This window comes from Mus musculus, chromosome 4 (genome assembly GCF_000001635.26).
Source record: "Mus musculus strain C57BL/6J chromosome 4, GRCm38.p6 C57BL/6J".
In the NCBI taxonomy this organism is placed as follows: Eukaryota; Metazoa; Chordata; class Mammalia; order Rodentia; family Muridae; genus Mus; species Mus musculus.
Genome location: NC_000070.6, coordinates 100979610 through 101001051, shown reverse-complemented (window position 1 = coordinate 101001051; position 21442 = coordinate 100979610). Strand labels below are relative to the sequence as shown.

General features: G+C 45.2%; 1 protein-coding gene across 1 annotated transcript in view; it reads right to left on the bottom strand.

The window, feature by feature from the left end:
• Positions 1 to 21442, bottom strand: part of Cachd1 (cache domain containing 1) — a 227071-nt gene that overhangs the window by 2698 nt on the left and 202931 nt on the right. Inside the window, exons 17-26 of the mRNA NM_198037.1 lie at positions 19959 to 20081; positions 17648 to 17747; positions 17442 to 17558; positions 12810 to 12970; positions 12415 to 12501; positions 11557 to 11673; positions 10077 to 10228; positions 8162 to 8323; positions 6940 to 7017; positions 6216 to 6317 (exon numbers count right to left, since the gene is read on the bottom strand). Coding sequence (NP_932154.1) covers positions 6216 to 6317; positions 6940 to 7017; positions 8162 to 8323; positions 10077 to 10228; positions 11557 to 11673; positions 12415 to 12501; positions 12810 to 12970; positions 17442 to 17558; positions 17648 to 17747; positions 19959 to 20081 — 1199 coding nt within the window. The remainder of the gene's footprint in view (positions 1 to 6215; positions 6318 to 6939; positions 7018 to 8161; positions 8324 to 10076; positions 10229 to 11556; positions 11674 to 12414; positions 12502 to 12809; positions 12971 to 17441; positions 17559 to 17647; positions 17748 to 19958; positions 20082 to 21442) is intronic.

Below are 21442 nucleotides of genomic sequence, written 5' to 3'. Positions count from 1 at the left end.
ATCAGATATTTACATTATGATTCACAACAGTAGCAACATTACAGTTATGAAGTAGCAATACAATAATTTTAGGGTTGGGGGTCACCACGACATGAGGAACTGTATTAAAGGGTTGCAGCCTTAGGAAGGTTGAGAACCACGGCCTTAAAAAGGATTGGCTACCTTGGGGAAATGGTGAAAAGCTGGGCCTGGGGAAAGCAGGCAAGGCTGCTGGGTAGGAGGGCTGAGGCTAGGCTGAAAATGATAGCTGAAACCACCAGCACTTAGTGGCAGGTACTGGGGGTGTATTGACACTTGTCACCACAATCTGAGCAGAAGCCAGGTACTCAGAGAATTGGAGGCTGCATCCCAGACCTCCAGTCCATGGTGGACAGTAAGAACGCTTAAAGGTGGAGAAGCACCTAACATCAAGAGATTGTTCCTGGGAAGAAGCAGAGCTTGGGGGCCAAATGGACCAACCAGGTAAAGGGGTTAGAGGGCTTGACATCCCTGTAGATGGTCCAAGTTTCTAGAGGAAACAGTGACACTTTTATCCACGTTTAAGCGATAGAGGGCAGGGCTAAGACTACATTGTGAGATGGGAGGCCAGACTCTGAAAGATGCTAGACATAGGTCCAAACCACACTGTCGTTTGCATATCAAGGAAGGTGTCAATTAGCAAAGCATTTAAGCTGTTTGCCTAGATGCCACCCAGGTGGATCTCATCTCTGGTCACTTCCAAGTGCCACAGTAAGGGACTGATCATTTATTTAGCACACCCAGTGTAAGTTCCTACCTTCTCAGATCCTACTGCTATGCTTCATGCTTCTCTGTGCCTTAGGTCTTCTCCACTAAGTCTTCCATGCCCACCCCCCGACCTGCCTCAGGTCTTGCGAGCCACCTGGGTTTGGTGTTCCTTTGTCTCTCTGCATGGCATTCTGTGACTACCATATTATACTGAAAACAGGTTCTTTGTTGACAGATTGCCCCATTGTTTTGGTTTATTATTTTTGGAGATATGGTCTTGCTACATAACCCAGGCTAGCCTGGAACTCACTAAATAGCCCAAAATCCTCCTGCTGTGCTTCATGTGCTGGGGTTAAAGATGGTCACTGCTTTGCCTGGCTAGCCAATATTTCTTATTTGCTGCCTCTGCACTCCTAGCATGGAACACAGTGCCTCACACAAAGGAGATAGTTCACAGCAAAACCAGCCAGGTCCGCAGGTACAGATCTGTTAAAGGCATCTTAGAAACTGAGGCAGGAAGATACAGGCTCAAGGCTGGTCTGGGCTACAGAGCAACTTCAAGGCCAACTTGAGCAACTTAGATTCTGTCTCAAAATAAAGTTAAAAAGGGCCAGGAAGATACCTCAGTGGGAAACCACTTGCTTGGCATATACAAGGCTTTAGGATCAGTCCCCCAAACTCTAAAAAACAAGCAAGCCTTCGCACACTATAACTCCCCAAGTCATGACATCAATGTGTCTTCTCTTCCCCGTCGCTTTCCCTAGCATGCCAAACACTAGTCTCATATAATTAGGAAGATTTGGAAATCCATTTTTTTTCCTATTCAATAGTTTTTAGTCCAGAGATTTTCTATAACTATTTGCCTCATTGTGTTTGGATTTGAGATTTCCCCAGAGGCTGTTGTGTTGGGGGCTTGGATATTGTTTATTGTGCTTTGGGAAGGGGCTCAACCAAGATGGCTCCAACCTCATCTGTGGACTGATCCCTTGATACATTCAAACCATGCAGCATTAGTGGGAGCAGGTCGGAAGTAGGTGGTGGGGTCCAGTTAGAGGAAGTATGCACCTGGAGGCTCGCCCTGGAAAGATATACCTCACCCACCATGAGGCCATCACTGTTTGCTTGGCCGGGGCCCAGAAATAGCATGCATGGCTAGCTAAGCATAGACTGAGACCCGTTAAACTGTGAGCCAAAAATACGTTTCCCTCTCTGAGGTGGCTTCTCCCAGCATCTGCAAGTGATGAGAAGTGTGCACCGACATGACTCATTCACTCCACACTTTCCGAGTATTTAATTACATGAATGGGAATCCCCAGGGCACAGCCAGTGGCAGAGCAGCAGGTAAAACAATGCATGCCCTTTTCTTTCTCTTTAAGCCTGCTTTTGTGGGTGTATGTGGTAGTCGTGTGAGTATGGGTGTGCACGTGTGGAGGTCGAAGGACAATCTCTAGTGTTGGTCCTTACCTCCTCCTTTGCTAGAGGCAGGGTCTCATTTGCTGCTGTATACACCAGTCTAGCCCTCCCACAGGCTCCTGGGGATTCTCCCATCTCCACCTCCCATTTCACGATGGGAAAGAACTCTGGGCTTATAGATGGGGCTTTTGTGCCTGGCTCTGTGTGGGTTCTGTGGAAACTCAGGTCCTCACTCCTTGTGCAGCAAGCGCTTTGCAAACTACAGAGCCTTCTCCTCAGCCCACAGACACATTTTCTCATCCAACAAATAACCATTTACTCGATGCCAGGCAGTTGTGCTGTGTACTGAGAACTGCGAGGGATCACGGAAAAAAATGTTATCTGAACACAAAGGACCTCTGGCAGCAATTGCAAAGGCATATGTAGAAAAGCATCTATGGAGATAGCCTCAAGTAAGATCCACACTTTAGGAATGAGGCCAGGCACCCATGAGGAATAGAAGACCAAACTTGGCTTCTGTAGTTTAGCATTCTGCTTATGTGTTTATGTTCCACTTCCTGAGACACTGTTACTTGGGAAAACCCAAGGTTCCTTCAGGGACTCACTCGCCATCTAGTGGCCACAGGCAGTAACTTCAGGAGAATAGTTCCAAAATATGTCTGCTTTTGACTAGGTTTTTGTTCATCATTCAAGGATGAGGGAGAAATCCCATTTTCAAAAAGAAAAGGTTGCCTAGCGATTGCACACACACACACATACACACATGCACGCGCATACACACTCAAGGAAAAATTATCTGTCTAAACTCGGCTGTGAAGTTTCTAATGAGGAAGTAACAGCAATATAAACTCACAAGGGGCAAATAAACACATGCTGGCTGCTTTTTTCAACTTAAAAATAATCCAGCAGATACCAGACAGAACTTGCTGTTTTCAAGAGAAATATGAGACAAAGCAGACAGACACACGGTTACAAAGCTGTTTAGTAAGTAGCTCAACTTGAAAGGCTCATATGCTGCCGACAAGAACAAACACTTTTAAGTTGTCTTGGGATATTGATGAAAGTGGGGTTGGGGTATTCGCAACACAAGAGTATTTGCCTAGCATGCACCAGATCCTAGTTTTCATTCCCAGCACCAAAGGTATAAAACCTTATGCTTTAAAACATGTCCTCACGAACTATCTCTAACAAGTTTCCAAGCAATCGAAATTTTCATTCTAGGAACATCATCACTATGCAGCTTACCAGGGGCCTAGGTGTTTAGCACTCTAGCATACGCATGCGTGTGTGCACACACACACACATGCACGCACGCACACTCAGCATAACGTAGAAGCCTGGCACTGCTTTCTCCTGAGCTCCAGCCCTTCCTTGGATCATGAACTACTTTCCCTTTCTCCTTTGTTCACTCCAGGAGTCTCTCTCCTTCCCCCATGTATGGATCTATGAACACATCTGCGCGTCATTTCTGGGTTCCCCTAGAGTATTAGCAGGGAGGAGAGAGCACAGGTGCAACCCCCCCCCCCCTGCTCCCACCGTCCCATGCCCTTTAATCTTCAAGGACTTTACCAGGTAGAAATTTTATTCCTGTTATTTATGTATGTATTTATTTTCGAGACAGAGTGTCCCTGTGTAGCCCTGGCTGGCCTGGAACTTGCTGAGGAGTAGATCAGGTTAGCCTCCACATAACAGGATCTGCCTGTCCCCGCATCTAGAGTTCTGGGATTAGATGTGTATTACCACAGCTGGCCATTCTACTTTTAAGAATCAGGAAACTAAGGACTAAAGTAGCTCGCTAGAGTCTCAACAAGAGGTGATAGACTCTAAAGTGAACTCATCCTTGCCTCGAGGGTGTCCCCCAGCCCCACATTGTCCAGTGCACAGGACACGCCCAGTACAGGAATGACACACAGGACCACCACTCAAAACCATGTTGACAAAACAATCAATTCTATTTTCTCCCTTAATGTGCACGTAGATTTTATCCTGCTGGCATGGCAGGGCCATCCACGTGATGGGTCACTTTTGGTGTCATGCTGTATAGGTTCAGGGATACGACAGCCTACCGTTAGGCTCCATTGATTTAATGATGTATTTTGGATCTGGGCGCCATCAACACTCTGCACTTCCTTTGGTGGTGTATTCTGTCTGCATGAGAAACTATTTTTTTTATTCCTTGGGGATAATAGAAATCCAATTAGTGGGAGATGAGCGACTGTGAGTCCTTTGCTGCCTCACTGGCTCAGGTACTCATACTTCACGGGGCACTTTACCTAAGCTGCTGCTTCATGCTATATCACCAAGACAGTGGAAGGAACTGGGAAACACATCGTTACTCCAGATCCTAATTTGGTATGGATGCCACGGGAGAGGGAGAGCTGAGAGCTGGTGTTTCTGCTGAATAAGAAATTATTTCTGCTGAACTTTAGTAGCCCTGGAACCTGCTTTAGTATTCAAAAGAGAAGGCACAGAATGACCTAGCAGAAGAACTTAAGCAGGTTCAAAGGATTCTTTTGTTGGGGGTGGGGTGGGGGGGATAGGGGAGGCAGGAAGCCAAGAAACTGAAAAATTTAAGTTCTGCCTCTGTTCTCCATAGAAACCCGAAGGTTCTATTTAGTCAGCGGGAACAATGTCATTCAAAGCTCAATACACAGCCTCTGATTTACCAGGCTGGGCTGCAGCATCTCACATCCTCCAAGGGAAGATTGCATCCCTGAGGTGGTGTCAGGGGACTATTGGTTGCTTGGAGGGATGTCATCTTCTGTGCTTTTTGCATACAAATAGAGATACAGTGTTTGAAGACTTTTTTTTCTTCTTTTCAGGATAGGTGTGGGAAAAGCCAAGATTTAAAAAAAAAAAGGTTAAAGTAATTATCTAAGCATATTCAAAGACTTAGGTAGTTTTAACAATAAAGCATTCTTTTCTTGGGTTCTGTTTTTGGTTGATAGTGGCAGCGAGGCTCAGACCTGACACACCTGCTGTCCCAGACACAATAAGCAACAAGACACCAAGAACGTGAGAAGCCCTGCACGGTGGCTGATGTTTGGGAGAGGACGTGGGACTTCCCATGACATGGGTCAGTGCAAATGGTTGTTCTTAATCAAAGCTTTTGAGCCTGGAAGACATGGCCAGAGATGGGGATGGGCAATGCTAGAAGACAGCCTAGATTTGTCTATGACCCAAGAGTATGATGCTGACACTGGTCCACCAGCAACAGGAGGTCCTGGGACCTAAGGGACCACACCTTTAGTGACAGACACACATATACACCCCGTTAGAAACATTATTTTGGAAAGTTCTGGGAACTCTGGGAGATGAGACCTGGATGAAGGAAGTGGGTCATTGGTGATTGCTCCTGATTTATATTACCTTGACTATTTTTCTGGTGTATGCCCCCGACTCCATCCACCCTGGGTAGGATGGTCACAGCTGTCTTCTAAGACTGCCCCTGCCACTATGGTGTTTTACTTAAGATACAGGCCTAAGCCATAATATGGTTGCTTAGCAACCAAACTGAACCTCTTAACCTTGAGCCAAAGGAATAATTCCTCCCTGAAGTTTTTTTCACCTGGTATTTGGTTACAGATATGAAATAAGTGTCAAAAAGGTCTCGATGAATTCAAGGCCAGCCTGGCCTACAAAGTGAATTCCAGGACAGCTAAGGCTATATAGAGAAGAAAAAAATTTACACTTATTTGTGTATGTGTGCCTGTACACTGTGGTGTGGGGCAGTCAGAGGTAACTTGGGGGAATCAGCTCTTTCCTTCTGTCATGTGGATTCCATGGATTGAACTCAGGTCATCAGGCATGGCTGCAAGAATCTCTACCCACTGAGCCATCTCACCAGCCCCCACCTTCTCGATGGAGAAAAACTTGAAAGCAATCTGTGTGGTCAGGGCCCTTTAGCTTGACACTTTTCTCAAACCATGTCATGCTTGGGTGTATCCTTTGGGGAAACTATGTCAAAATAAATTAGCTTACGAACAGAACAGGAGAAAGAGAGAGTCAGTCTGTGCCCGCCTCCCACAGCATAGCCCAGGCCTCTGGGAGCTCGAATGCCGGACACCAGATCTTACCATGATCACTTTCAGTTCCCGAGCGGCCCCAGTAGCGTCGCCTCCTTTCTGGACTGTGTACGTGTCGCTCCATGACTGCAGCTATGAACCGGGTGTTGCTGACTGTAGGACGTCACGGACAATTAATGTCATTCCTGTGCCAGTGCCTTCATTGTTCAACCCCCTTGCTCTGAGCATGCCCACTCACTCACGTGTTGGAAGGGTCAGTCTTTCAGAAGTTAGAATAAATAATTTTTAAAAGAATCCTAAGGATGGGGGTGGGGGAAGCTGGCTTAGGGCTGATGCAGGGAGGGGCGGTCAGCTGCTTATCTCCAGGCACCAGCAGGCTAACGTCTAGGCAGCGAAAGGCCATGGGAGTTCAACATCAACAGAAGTCTCTTTTAAGAAAGAAAGCACTTTTCCATTACTCTGAGATGTGTACACTAATTAGGGGACTAAAAAAATTTTTTCTAGAAAGTTCTCTTTCTAAAACAACATGTTGGAAAAGTCATGGGGCGAGAGGCTTTAGGTCAAAGAAAGTGTAAAAGATAACATCCCAAAAAAAAGAGATATTCTGAAACAAAGCAGAGACCCACACCTATTCCTAGTGAAAAGGGGAGGAAAAAAAAATCTACCATGTCAAAGCTTCTGAAATTTTAATACAAGCCAAAAGGACATAAGAAAGAATATTTATTTTGGATTAGCCTCCCGCTGACACACGAGGCAGGGGGTGGCAGATACTCACTGATGCCTCTGTCTTCATGACTGTCATCGTCTCTTTCATCTCTGTCATTCTCCAGGTTGGACATACGCACTGACATTTCTGTCCATCATTAGAAAGAGAGAAACATGACTATTTAATCAAACAAAACCATGGGCTTTAATACCCTGCTGAGTGATGGTTTGATGGCTAGGTGACAGCATTCCGTCAAGAATGAGTTCAGGGCAGAGGATGGAGGAGAGTGGTAGAAAGCTCTCCTCAAGTGTGCTGGGTTCTATCTCCAGCCCCTCAAATAAAATAAAATAAAATAAAATAAAATAAAATAAAATAAAATAAAATAAAATAATGAGCTTGCAAGAGAATGAACAGATGCCTCTGTCTGATACATGGGTGGGCAGAGACAAAGGAAGAACAAGAGAATAAGGGAAGAGCATCTAGAATAGTGTTCTGGAGAAAGAAGAAACGGGTGGAGGCCAGCTCATTGTTAATCTTCTATCAAGTGCTTAAGCAGAAGAAGTGGGTCTGAAGCGTTACTGGCTGAGCCGTGAAAAGGCTCCAGAGCTGCATACAGGTGCAAGGCCACACTGGATGCGGCCACCCTGAGTCTAGCCGATTCTCAGGTAGGTATACCTTTCTCTGTGGCTATGCTGTGTCAGGTCTGTCGTCATAGCAACACCTAACACCAACTTGTCACTAGTCCTACAAGCTGAGCTAAGTGGACAGGAAAACTGTGAGTTTCACAAAGGGCAGGCTGACATATCTCTGGGGACTTCGGGAAGGGTGGGAATGGCTTTGAGTACAGATGGCAGACTCAGATGGCAACAAGGTCACGAATATAGGCCAACTCTTTTTATAGTTTGCTTCGATGATTTATTCTGTTTGGAAAGATCTGATTATTCTAATGTACAGGAAGGCCATTGGATAGATTCAAATTCTTGCTCATAATGATCTGGAGGTCTCTGATTTGCTTGGGTTCAGACCTGCAAGGGCAGCATGCTGACACCCTGTGGGTCAGCACGCTAGCTGCCCAGTTCATGTAAGCCACGGAGTATGTGAGGGATGAGGATGCCGGCAGTATCTGGAAAGGGCCTGGTATTTTCTGGGTAATCAAAATGGGGCATGTGGAATTTAGGCACTAAATTAGAAAGCAGGCTTTGGGGACATCAGATGTCACGCTGCTCTACGATTTCTGAGAGGCCTATTCAAATCGCTGCTCAACAACCTCCAAGAGGCTTTCTGTACTCACCTTGAGCAGCAAGAGGTGACATGTGCTGGTGGCTGCGGCGATGGATCTGGTGGCGGTAAGCATACACGGCAAGGACCAGCACCATGATGCAGCCCATGATGCCTCCGGCCACAGGGCCCACCGGAGCACTCTTAATCATGTTTAGTGTGATCACCTCATCACCTGCGGAGAAGAAATGAATGGATGTGTCGTGTCAGCATCTCACAAGTGCAGGGAGAGGTGGGCATGGAGCAAGCGTGGTGGGAGGGAAAGGAGAAGAGCAGAAGGGTTTGGTGGATAGCCGTGCTATGCTCTAAATTCCTCACTGACACACAAGAATGTGGGAGTGGAAGCTTCGTTTCATTCCTGATTCTTAAATGTTGGTTGCTACACAGAGCAAGAGCACCGATACTAAGGGCTGCTGCAAAGAGTGAACAGATGAAAACCGTTTACGCACATGCATTGCCTAGTGCTGATGCAGTCCTGGCTACCCTCAAGAGGCAACAGCACCTAGTAGAGAAAGGTGAGGTGGGCTTCTTGGAAGGACACATGAACTAAGGGATATGAAGTACACACGTCTATGGTTCACAGGCCACGTTGCAGAGGTGTGGCCTCCTGCAAGCACAGACAATACCCCTCTGGAGTATATTTGTGTGAACGGTGCCCTTATCTGGTTCAGCAGTAACACAAGAACTCAAACCCACAGCCCCGTAGGAGAGAATATAGCCTCCCTTCAGTCAGGGTAGATGTGTAGACATTTAAAAGCAAGATACAGGGCTGTAGAGACAGCTCAGCTGTAAAGAGCCCTGACTACTCTTCCAGAGGTCCTGAGTTTTATTCCCAGCAGGCACACGGTGGCTCACAACCATCTGTATTTGGAATTGGATGCCCTTTTCTGGTGTGTCTGACGATGACAACAATGTACTCCTATATACAAAATAAATAAATAAACCTTAAAAAAAAAAGCAAGATACAGATGGTCCCTAATTTGTGATGATTTGACTCATTTGTCACCTTCATGATGGTAAAAAGTAATGAAGCATTCAGTAAAAATGGCTTGGGCTTTGGAATCTTGGGCTTGGAATATGGAAGATAGATATTCTCTTGATGCAGGTTATGGCAATTCCCAATCAGCCCTGGGCTCACAAGGGTTAAAAAACCAGCACTCTGTGGTGAACTGTTCTGTTAAGTTATTTAACATTCAGCAGGCTGAGTGTATTAAAAAACATTTTGACATTTTTTTTTCAACCCATAATAGGTTTATGGGGTCACAACTGTATACCAAGATGAGAAACGTCTACATTCACTAGTGGCTTAGATACGGTGACTCAAATTTGCCAGCTAAGAGCAAGGGCATGCTGCTGATTCTGGGAAGACACTGGAAAAAAAAATCCAATGATAAATAGAGTCTTTGGTAGTATCTTCAAGAACTGGTGACCTGATCCCAGGGGGCTCTTCATATGGTGTCTTTGTCCATACCCTAAGCTGCTATAGCAACCCTAAGCAGCCTTGGCATCTGCTGACCTCATTGCCCTAAACAGTGGTGGGTAGCTGAAACCTTGTAAGGTGGGAAGGGGAAAGGGAAGGCTCGGGGATGAGCTAGCACACCCCAGGCAGGCCCTGTGCTCTGACAGCTGGGATGCACATCCAAGCGGACTCGAGTTCAGCCATGTGGAAACCAGGCCAGAGTTTCTTAAAGTCAGCTTCATGGGAATGAATTCCAGGCTTGCAAAATTTGGCAGCATGGTTGGCTGCTCACTGCACAGAGTGTGTAGCCAGCTCTGAAGGTAATTATCTGCCTTGGGTTTTTTTAACTAAGGATGACTGGGCAAACGAATCAGGGAAGCTGGGCAAAGGATGATTAATGTTGGTCCCAGGATACAGGCAGAAAATTGCATTCAAGAGTCAAATCACCATGGATCCCTAGTCAACATACCGATGGCTCCCATGTCATCAACATAGGGACTTTTGGCTCCCACGATCCCCCCGAAGCATTCTTTCTGGGGCGCACAGTAGGATTTGTCCAGGTGAGTCTTTCCATCACTGTCCACCACACACCATTCGCAGTCCAGCACACCGAAACAGTCCCTGGCAGGTTGACAATGTTTAAGGAAGCAGTATGAGCGGGAGGGCGGGTAAGTTGGCCTTTAGTCAGATCTCAGGGCCCCAGCTTTACTCCAGCTCTGAATGGCTGCCTGTCAAGCCCCTTTCCTTGTCAAGTGGGGAGAGCAGTTTTTAACCTGAGGGTGGCTATTGCATGCCTCTCGGCCACAGGACAATGAGAGAAGGCCAAGTATTCTGAGTTACCTTACAACCTCCACGTGGGAATTAGTGTGGTCTTATTCAAAGTCATCTCAGAAGATCAAAGGCAAATGGCCCCAGGGTTGTTTGGTTTTGGTCTAACATGCCCCATGTGAGTGGTCATTATGTTGGTTTTTGTTGGAAAAGGAAGAAATAATAGACAAATACATTCAGGAAAAGAGTAGTCAGTCTGTTTAAAAGAGCTTTCCTAACAGCCAGTCTCCTGAGCCGCGTGCATAGTGAGGCTCTTAAAAAATTACACTGGTGGCAATGCTACCTGCTCCTAAATGTAGCGTGACAACCCATGTTAATCAGTGCTTGGGTGACCCTTTCCTCAGCTCAACCAAAGACGAGGCTGACATGCCCTCTGTGCCCTCGCTTGGCCTGATCCACATGGTAACCAGCAGGCAGAGGGAGGGAATTCCCTCCTCCAGGTCTGCCATAGCCTCTGCCCCATGCCTAGTCCAAAACACCCAGAGGGGAGCAGCCTGCTGCAGGGGACACAGGGCTGGTAGTTCTCAGAACTACCCTGGAGCAGATCTGTTTTCGGAGAAGGGAAAACTAATGAGTTCTGCAATACTTCCCAGAGAAGCCTTGATGGCTGCTGGGTCCTGTTTGGAAGCCCAGATCCTAATCCCTTGCAACATCTCTTGCACTTTGCTTATTGAAACAAAATGACCTCATACACACAGCAGAGGCCCTTTTCAGCCTAGAGCAAGAGTCAAATACCTGTAACCAGTGGGAATGAAAGAGTTCATCTGTGAGACATAAGGCTCATGGTGTAAGAACCATACTAGCGCCCCACAAAGGACATCTCCTTAAAGCATGAAGGATAGGGAACCAAGCACTGGCTGCAGAGGCTCAGTGGGGTTGCTAAGCACTGATCTCAAGATAGTCTCTCCCTCTCTCTCTCTCTCTCTCTCTCTCTCTCTCTCTCTCTCTCTCTCGTGTGTGTGTCAGTTCTTGATACAGGGTTTCTCTGTATAGTAGCCCTGGCTGTGCTGAACTCACTTTGTAGACCAGGCTGGCTTCACGGAGATTCTCTTGCCTCTGCCTCCCGAGTGCTGGGTTAAAGGCATGTCCCACCACACCCAGCTTTCAGGAAGGTCTCTTACCCACTTTCCATCCTCTGGTTACATCTGCTGTTGACACACTGCTGCAGGGCATCTTGCAGGCCTGGGTCGATAGCCGTGTATGTCACTGGCTCCTGGTGAACCTCACAGCTCGGGTTTCTATGTAGGAAGCAAGTTTGGAGGTTAGGGTCAATGGCACCCAAATTCCAAACACCTAGGTCCTTGATAATGTCAGACAAATCTGAGTTTTTATATTTGGTATAGGTTGCTTTGCCACTCAGTGAGACCTTGGGTCAATCCATTTAACTATTGGATTGCTTAATTTGTTTATATTTGTGTACAATAGAAATAATATATGTGCTCATATGCGCGTGCGCGCGCACACACATACACACACACCCCTACCTGAAGTTACAGCACCATAATCTGGCTAGATTGGTTGATCAGTAAACCCTTGGGGATCGTCCTGCCTGTTTCCTGGATTGTTAGGGTTACAGGCACATGTCACTGCCTGGCTTTTACAGGGCTGTGGAGACTTGTACTCAGTCCGCATGTTTGCACGACAGGAACTTTACCCACAGAACCATCTCCTCAGCTTTAATACAGCCATGCATTATTAATACGTCACAGCATATTTATTTGAACCTCAAGGCAGACATTATTTGAAATCTGGCTTACTGACTAGGTTCCTCATTAGAACAAAGCACTTTTGTACACTCTTAACCCAAAACAAATCTATAGAAAACATGATAATAACATGGAGCTTATACACATACCTACATTTGTACATGTGTACATGCATACATACAAATATAAATTTATGCATGCACACACATAAACACACACACACACACACACACACACACACACACACACACGCACACACTTTTTTTTTTTTACCTGTTCTCTGCATTGGTGAGGTTGCCAGTACACTCATTGACCTCCAGGGGGCACTCACAAGGACATTCACATTCATTTTGCTCCATTCTGAAAAGCAAACAGAATTACTAGTCAGAGGTAGATGTCAGCAGAATATCACACACACACCAGGGGATTAAGATTAAAAAAAAAAATCCTTTGCGAGTTTTACAGTCGACGGTGAAAGTGAGGCCGTGGATGAAGATTTAAATAGCATTTGACCTGAACCCGCAGCCACAGTGACTGGGTCATGGGAACGGCACAGATCTAAAGGCTCCTGTAAACCTGGACTTCCCTTCCCCAGGACACATCCCCACCCCTTCTGCTCCAAATGCCTGGCATTGGTCAAAACAGTCCAAGAACAGAATCCAGCCCACCGGTGGCAGTTGAGACAGAGACGGTCCACCATGCTGCAAGCACAGAAGGCAAGAGAGTCGCAGGTCTCGTTGACGATGCCGACAAACGCGTTGGTTCCTGGGATCCTTGTCAGGCGGTACTTAGAGCAGTGGCTGCCGTGCACAAGGTTCGTCAAATCCCCCTGTGGAAAAGATGAAAGACAGCAGTGCAAAGACTTGCCTCAGCCTCTTTGGTTTTTTAAGACAGAGTTTCTCAGTGTAGCCCTGGGTGTCCTGGAACTTGTTTTGTTCTCACAGGCTGGCCTTGAACTCAGAGATCCTCCTGCCTCGGCCTCTCGATTGCTAGGATTAAAGGCATGTGCCACCACCACCTGGCAACTTAGCGTTCTTGCAGAAAAGACAGAATAGTTTAGATTGTGATTATTAAAGCATCACATGGCCACTGTTCAACATTTTTTAGTATTTTTAAAAGGTTTACTTTTATATGTGTGTGTTTTTGGAGGCTAGAATAGGGTGTTGGATCCCCGGGTGCTGGGAACCCAATTTAGGTCCTCTGAAAGAGCAGCAAGGGCTCATGACCACTGAGACGTCTCTTGGTTTAAAATGTAGCCTAGGGAGCATTGTTTGTTAAAAACCTTGTTTTCTTCACTTGGATGAGAAAAAAAAAATTACAGGTAATTCTACCAGTCCCATATAATTTTCATGTAATAGTTGGTATATATTATTTTTCATCTATACTTCCATAAATATAAATTTTCATAGATAATTTTATTATGCTTTTTTCTTTTTTCAATGTTATGTGCATGGCTCTAGTGCCTGCCTGTGTCTGTGCACCATGCATGTGTCTCCAGAGGCCAGAAGAGGGCATGAGATCCCCTGGAACTAGAGTTCCATATGGCTGTGAGTAGCCATGGGAGTGCTAGGGATTGAACTCTTCCCAGTTCTCTGGCAGAGTAGGAAGTGTCCTTAACGGCTGAGCCATCTCTCCAGCTACTAGTTTTATAATAAGAAAAAAAGATAACATCATTGTAGGGGAGTGTTAATATCACTTAGTGTGTGGGGAAATTAGCTTGACTTAGTTGAAGTAGAGAGATCCCACTGTGGGTAGCACCATTCCCTAGATGGATCCTGGACTGTGTCAAAGGGGAATGGGGATGGAATAGCAGCAGATGTTGATGCAACTATGCTCACTGTTTCTTGATCGTGGATGCAGTGTGGTCAGTTATAATAGTCCCCTATGTCCTTGACTTCTCCAGCATGGTAGATGCCACCCTTGAGCTGTATGGCAGAACGAACACTTGGGCTTTTAGTTGCTTTTGTCAGAGCAGTAAATTTGTTTCAAAAGCAAACCTAATTAGCTACAAGCTGCACACTTTTTTCTTTTGGTTAACAAACCTTTCTGCTTCCTAGAATAAAACACAGTTAAAACATAAAGGTTCTTTGAGAGAAGACTGACTTCCTGCTTCTGCAACATTGAAACTGAACTAAGCCTCCTTTTTTCTTCATTCCATAGCTAGCAAATGTGATGGGCAGCTTCTAGGAGTGCCACAAAAACTCAAAATCTGTATGATAATGTTATGTTATAACCATCCTTCTGCATTTGTATCAGATACCTTAGGAAAATTATTCCAACTCACACCAGAGTCTATGTCATTCATCTCTTAAAATGTTGGTGACCAGGAGTCCACATTCCAGGGTTGTGGCACAGAGAGGATTCTGGAGGAGTTTTGTCCAGTGTGGAAGACACTCTCTGCTAGGGCATGCAGTGACATGGCTTATTATGCAAAAAGCTTCTGTACTGGCTAGTTTTGTGTCAACTTGACACAGCTGGAGTTATCACAGAGAAAGGAGCTTCAGTTGAGGAAATGCCTCCATGAGATCCAGCTGTAAGGCATTTTCTCAATTAGTGATCAAGGGGGAAAGGCCCCTTGTGGGTGGGACCATCTCTGGGCTGGTAGTCTTGGGTTCTATAAGAGAGCAGGCTGAGCAAGCCAGGGGAGGCAAGCCAGTAAAGAACATCCCTCCATGGCCTCTGCATCAGCTCCTGCTTTCTGACCTGCTTGAGTTCCAGTCCTGACTTCCTTGGTGATAAACAGCAGTGTGGAAGTGTAAGTCGAATAAACCCTTTCCTCCCCAACTTGCGTCTTGGTCATGATGTTTGTGCAGGAATAGAAACTCTGACTAAGATAGCTTCACTATCAAGAATGCTTCAATTTCGTTTAGGGAGAAAACTTCAGACATTAAGAAATTATCTACTGGGCTGGAGAGATGGCTTAGCAGTTAAGAGCACTGACTGCTTTTCCAAAGGTCCTGAGTTCAATTCCCGAAACCACATGATGGCTCACAACCATCTGTAATGGATCCAATGCCCTCTTCCTGTGTGTCTGAAGACAGCAATAGTACTGTACTCGTATAAATAAAATAAATAAATCTTAAAAAAAAAAAAAAAGAAATTACCTATCCCTGGTCTGTAAGATAGATCAGTGGGTGAAGGCACCTAGCACCCAAATTGACAGTCTGAGCTCCATCTTGGGGATCAACATGGCTAAAAGAGAGACCTGACTCCTGTAAGTGGTCTTCTAACCTCTATCCGTGTGTCCTATGTACGTCTGTGCACCCACACACGCTGTAACTTAAAAAGTAACAACAAAGAAATCCTAATTTCCATTCAACTAAAGCCTGCCTTTCAGTAGTATTTTCACTTCAACCTGTGGCTTTGCCTGCCCACGGCATTGTAGAAATGAACTAGATACATAGAAAGAACCAGACTTTCATATAAAAACTGTGCGAGCGTTGCAACAGTGATGCTCAGTGGAGTAAGGTCCAAGGGGTGGCGCTGTGGATGTGGTACTTCAAAACTCCTCCTTCCTGCTGGGCGATGCTTTTCACAGTCAACTTCATAATATTTTGTTTAAGATATTCAAGTTAATCCAGCATATTACAAATTATTTTTTTTATTCTTTAGAAATTAATTTCTTTTTATTTTACGTGTACTGGTATCTTGTCTATATGTATGTCTGTATGGGGTGCTAGATCTCTGAGGATTGGAATTACAGACAGTTGTGAGCTGCCATGTAGGTGCTGGGAATTGAAACCCAAGAAGAGCAGCCAGTACTTTTAACTGCTGAGCCATATCTCTCCAGCCTTCAAAATTATACTGTACATTTAATGACTGAGATACATAAATGCCTATGTAAATTAACAACTTGTTCCCTGTGAATGAGTTTTTGAATGTTAGGTCTCACACCCCTTGCCCAGGGTTGCTCTCTTTTTTTTTTTTTTTTTCCGAGACAGGGTTTCTCTGTGTAGCCCTGGCTGTCCTGGAGCACACTGTAGACCAGGCTGGCCTTGATCTCAGAAATCCACCTGCCTCTGCCTCCCCAAGTGCTGGGATTAAAGGCGTGTGCCACCACCAGCTGGCCTTGGGTTGTTCTCTTTTTAGCTAAGATCATTCACAAATTTTAAAGAATATATTAGATACTTAGCAGCAATTCAAATTCTGAAGAATACTCTAAGCTACAAAAACAAACACAAACACTTTTTCAGGATGATTTCCAGAATACTTCCCATCTAACATGATGGGTGATGAGGACTTATGTAGGCCAGCCTTTGGGATTTAGGAAGCCAAATCATATCTCGGAGACAGGAGTACACAGAACCACAGGCATTTGTACAGAGAATAGGAGCAGCCCTCAGCAGAAACTTCAAAGAGATGGGTTGGTGTGATCAATAGCCTTAGCCATCAAGTTGACTACATCTGGAATTAATTAAAACTCAGGTACACTTCTGAGGGACTTTTTTCTTAATTAAATCATCGGAAGTGGGAAGACCCACTTCTAAGCTGGATATCTACTTTTATTCCACATCTTTTGAGGTAGGAAGATCCACTTTGACTCTGGGCCATATCTTCATGAAGGACATGGAAGGAGAAGCTCTCTCTCTCTCTCTCTCTCTCTCTCTCTCTCTCCCCTTTTGCTTTCTATAGCAAGTCTATTCCTCCACTGCAGTTAGGACGTACTTTTTTGGAATTCCAGAATATACTAATGACTAGCTGAGACATTCAGCCTCAGGATCTGAACAGATCCTGGATTTTTGGACCTTCTGGTTGGTAGACAGCCGTTATTGGACTAGCTGGACCAGAGCGTGTAAGTCATTCTAACAAATCTTCATATATATATTCACTGTATAAATCCTATCCCTTTAGGGCAGTGGTTCTCAACTTTCCTAATGCTATCACCCTCTAATACAGTTCTTCATGTTGTGGTGACCCCCCTAACCATAAAATTAATTTCGTAGCTACTTCATAACTATAATTTGCTACTGTTATAAATTGTAATGTAAATATTTGATATGCAAGATACCTGATATGCTACCCCTGTGAAAAGGTCATTTTGAGTCCCCAAAGGGGTCGCAACCCACAGGTTGAAAACCACTGCTCTCGGGACCCATAACTAATACAGTTGGTGGATTAATCAAACCAGAGTACCAACCCTGTGACCTTCAGACAGTCCCTGTGCCATCCTGGCCGTTTGTCCTACGATTATCACAGTGAGAGTCATACTAAAGTCCTTCCCTCAGCCCACGGTTCTGTGACTCCAAGGCACATGGGCATTATTCTGTCCACGAAGGAGCAGGCGCGTGCACACAGCTTACCACCAGGCTAGTGTTGAATTTGTAAGATCTCTGCACTGTCCGGTCACTGAAGCTGTTACACAAGTTCTTCTTCACAAAGTTGGGATGGTTCAGGATATCATTTGCTACCAGGGGCTCCTGACAAGGCCACAAGACAGAAGACACACGTCACTTAACACACCCCAGGCTGTCACAGAATGGAACTGACCCTCTTGGCCAAGGAATACCTTGTGGGTAATGTGTTGCTGCTCCAGAGGTGCATGACCCTTGGGGTCAACGAGGGTCGGATGAGCCACCAGATAGCCTCTGTCCTCCATTATGAAGCACCTGTATGAAACAAGTGATGTCTTTTATTCATATGAGCAGCTACCGTGCTTTCGGAGAACACTTGCATATGCCTGCCTTAAACTGCATCTATCCAGACTTCTGGGGAGAAAAAGGCAGGCTCACTGGCAAGTGGACACATTTTTTTTCCTGAGGTGATGGGCTACCTGGCCTCCAGGTTATGGTAAGAACACATAGCTCTGTGGTCACCTATATATTTCATAGAGTGGTAGTTCTCCACCTCCTTAGTACTGCTGCCCATTAATACAGTTCCTCATGTTGTGGTGATCCCCCAACCATAAAATTACTTTCATTGCTACTTCACATCTGTAATTTTGCTACTATTATTAATTGTAATGTAAATATCTGTGTTTTCTGATGGTCTTAGGTGACCCCATTGAAAGGTCATTTGACCTCCCAAAGGTGTCACAACCCCTGGGTTGAGAACCACTGTCATGGAGGATGTGCCCACCCAACCCAACTGTGTGAGGAACAAAATCTTTAGCAAAGATATTAGAAGGAAGATGCTAGCTCCTCTCTCTTTCTTTCTTCCTCTCTTTCTTCCTCTCTCTCTTTCTTTCTTTCTTTCTTTCTTTCTTTCTTTCTTTCTTTCTTTCTTTCTTTCTTTCTTTCTTAGGAAAGAAGTAAATAAGTATTTACAGACACAAACATAAACAAAATCTGACACTCAGTACATATGAACATAATGGTAGCAACATTAAGCAGCACTAGACTTCTTTAATCAAGACTATGCTCTGTTTTGTTCCTCATAGCAGTGGCCAGGATCCCTGAGAGCGCCCATTAAACACCAATGTGAAATTCAACAGTGACACGAAGCGTGGAGCACAAGACTGAACTAAGAAGCTATTTTTAAAAGCAGCCTGCATTGAATCAAGGGAATGCCCTTGCTTTGATCAGACATTTCCTTTTGAAATTCAGGAGGCACCGTCTCGTAGTTCTGTGAGCCTCTTTCGGGGAAGATGTAAAAGTGCAGTCTAAGCAGCTGAAATTTTGCAAAGATTGGCTTAATGACTAAGTTAACATCAAAAGTGCTGCCTGAGAGAAAGTGCCCTCTGGTCTTCCCAATGCCAGTGTTGAGGGGAGCTTCTAATCACCCACTCCTAAAGAAACAAGACTTTGGGGCCCAACGCTAGTCCTCTTGCTTTGTGCTGCGTCTGCTTGCCTAAATAATAAGCATGCGTGCACCTTCAAAAAGGGAAAGAAAGGAAGGCTGGGGAGATGGCTCAGGGGGAAAACCACTTGTCTTGTGATTGCCCAGACTCATGGAAAGCTCAGTACAATAGCACATATCTGTAATCAGAATCTTGTTGGGAATTGGTTGTAATGCTTTGTCTTATTTCAGCTCCCAAAAGCTGCGCTTCCAGACTCGAGGGTCCCTGGCCCCAGCTGACTTCGATCGATAATAAAGAGTTGCCATATAGCCATTGGCTGAGCAGGGAGACAGGTGGGACTTTAGATTGTCGCCATGACTAAGAGGGAGGAGGATCAGATTGATTGTTGGGTGCAGGAGAGGAAACACCCAACAATATAAGTGTAAAGGAATTCAGCCCCGTGGGGGTGCCCAGAAGGTAACAGGGCAGCAAAGATAAAACATAGATTTACAAGGTGGTAAGCCAGGAATATTGGAGGGAAGTGTGTGCAAGCCACGGGGAGGTTCAGAAGTACCAAGCCATTGAGCTAGACAAGGCATATCAAAATTAACTGGTGTGTGTGTGTGTGTGTGTGTGTGTGTATATGTGTGTGTCTGTCTGTCTGTCTGTCTGTCTGTCTTAAATTCACAAATCCAGAGAGCCCTTGGGCTGGTGCAGTGTGCAGGGAGCCAAAGTGGTTTAACTAATTCACCGTAACAGAATCCTCAAAAGCTCGTAGACCAGGTACCCTGGTGTTTGCAGTCATGAATTAAGGGAGCTTGTCTCAGACACCTGAAGTTAGTCTCTGACCTCTACATGTGTGTGTGCATGTGTGTGCGGATGTGTGTGTGTGTGTGTGTGTGTGTGTGTGTGCATGCGAGCACACATATGTAGAAAGAGGAGGGGAGGGGAGGGGAAAGAAGACAATAAACCCTGCCTGAGCAGGATAGCCAGGCCATGAACACATCTCCTGTCTCGACGCGGTCCACACCTAGTACTGATTTGCTCACACCTAGTACTCATTTAGGCAGTAGACAGGAAGTGGTGTCCCTGGAGGGCTTACCTTATTTTGTTGCCACCATCTTGGTTACAAACTGGTAAGAGGTCCATCAGAACCTTGTAGAAGTACCTCAGTGTGAAGTCGATACCCATCACAGCCACGGTGTGCCCGGAAGACAGCTGTGTACTTCATATGGAAGGGACCAATGAGAGTAAGGGTCACATACCAGGTACCAGAAATACACGCCCTCCCCATCTCCTGTGCCTACAAATCCTGAATACAACATAAAGATGGCTTGAGGGGAAACATTAAGAGTTTTGTTATGGCTTTTTGAACAAGACCAGTGCTAACATGAACAGTTGTAGAACATGGTCACCCACCAAGTTCATGGATGTTTTTTTGTTTTTTTGAGTAAAATATCAGTGCAGACATGTGAGAGGTGGCTGGTCTCGCTACATAAAACAAAATTTAAAATAATTATGTATGTATGCATGCATGCTTATAGGTATGTGCATACATAAGCATGTATGTGTGTAGATGTATGTGGCGCATGTTTGTCAAAGAATGCATGTAGAAGATAACGTGGGTGAGTCACTGCTCTCTCTACCACCTGGCCCCAGGGATCAAACTCAGGCCATTGGGTTTGCAGCAGGAGCCCTGATCCTCTGACCCATTTCACAGGCCCTAAAGTTACTTTCAGCAGACTTCTAGAAAAGGAACATGAGTGACTGCCATTCATTACTTCCTGCATTTTGCTAGAAAGGAAACAGTTGTCTCAGAGATTGAGCAAGCATAGTAAGGCCACACAACACTTATCAGGAACACCTTCTAGTTTTCTTCCCATAACTCCATGGTGGATTACTCAAAACACAGTTACATTTAAGAATGAGTCTTCTGCATTGCAGACCAGCAAGCCCTCTATTCTATAATACTATTATTCTCCAAGAGGGAGAGTCCACAAGTAAAGCCGGGCAGTAGAGCCTGACACTCCTGGCTAACTTTTTGGTAGATATGGGGCCAAGTTCTGGTATAGCTGGCCTTATTTATGGGACTCCTGACTGCGATTTGGCCTTTCTAAAGCTTCAGTTTTTCATATAAAAATGAAGATAAGAATAGTACTTTTACAAAATAAGTCTGCTCTTGGAACCAGAAGTGACAGTGCTCATATTGATTAGCAAGCTCCCTCACCATCATATGTTAAAGCAGAAGTCGTTCAGTGGAGAACAGCAGGGTTTGTCCAATATGTAGCATTGAGAGCCGAACAGCCATTATCACCTACCTGCCTGATTACCAGGAAAATACCAAAAGAAAAAACTGACATTCCTGACTATTTCATGTTGGCCTGTTTCGTTTCTCCCAAATCGGGGGGAGAGGGAGTGGGAGGTACTGCATATGAGCTCAGCAGGTGCTCTATGAACTGAGTGAAAACCTCAACCCTCTCTCACAGTTATCTTTATTTTATTTTTATTGTCTGTGTATGCATATCTACACATGTTATATATGTGCACCATGTACATGACTTGCTCCCTGAAACTCATGGTAATCAA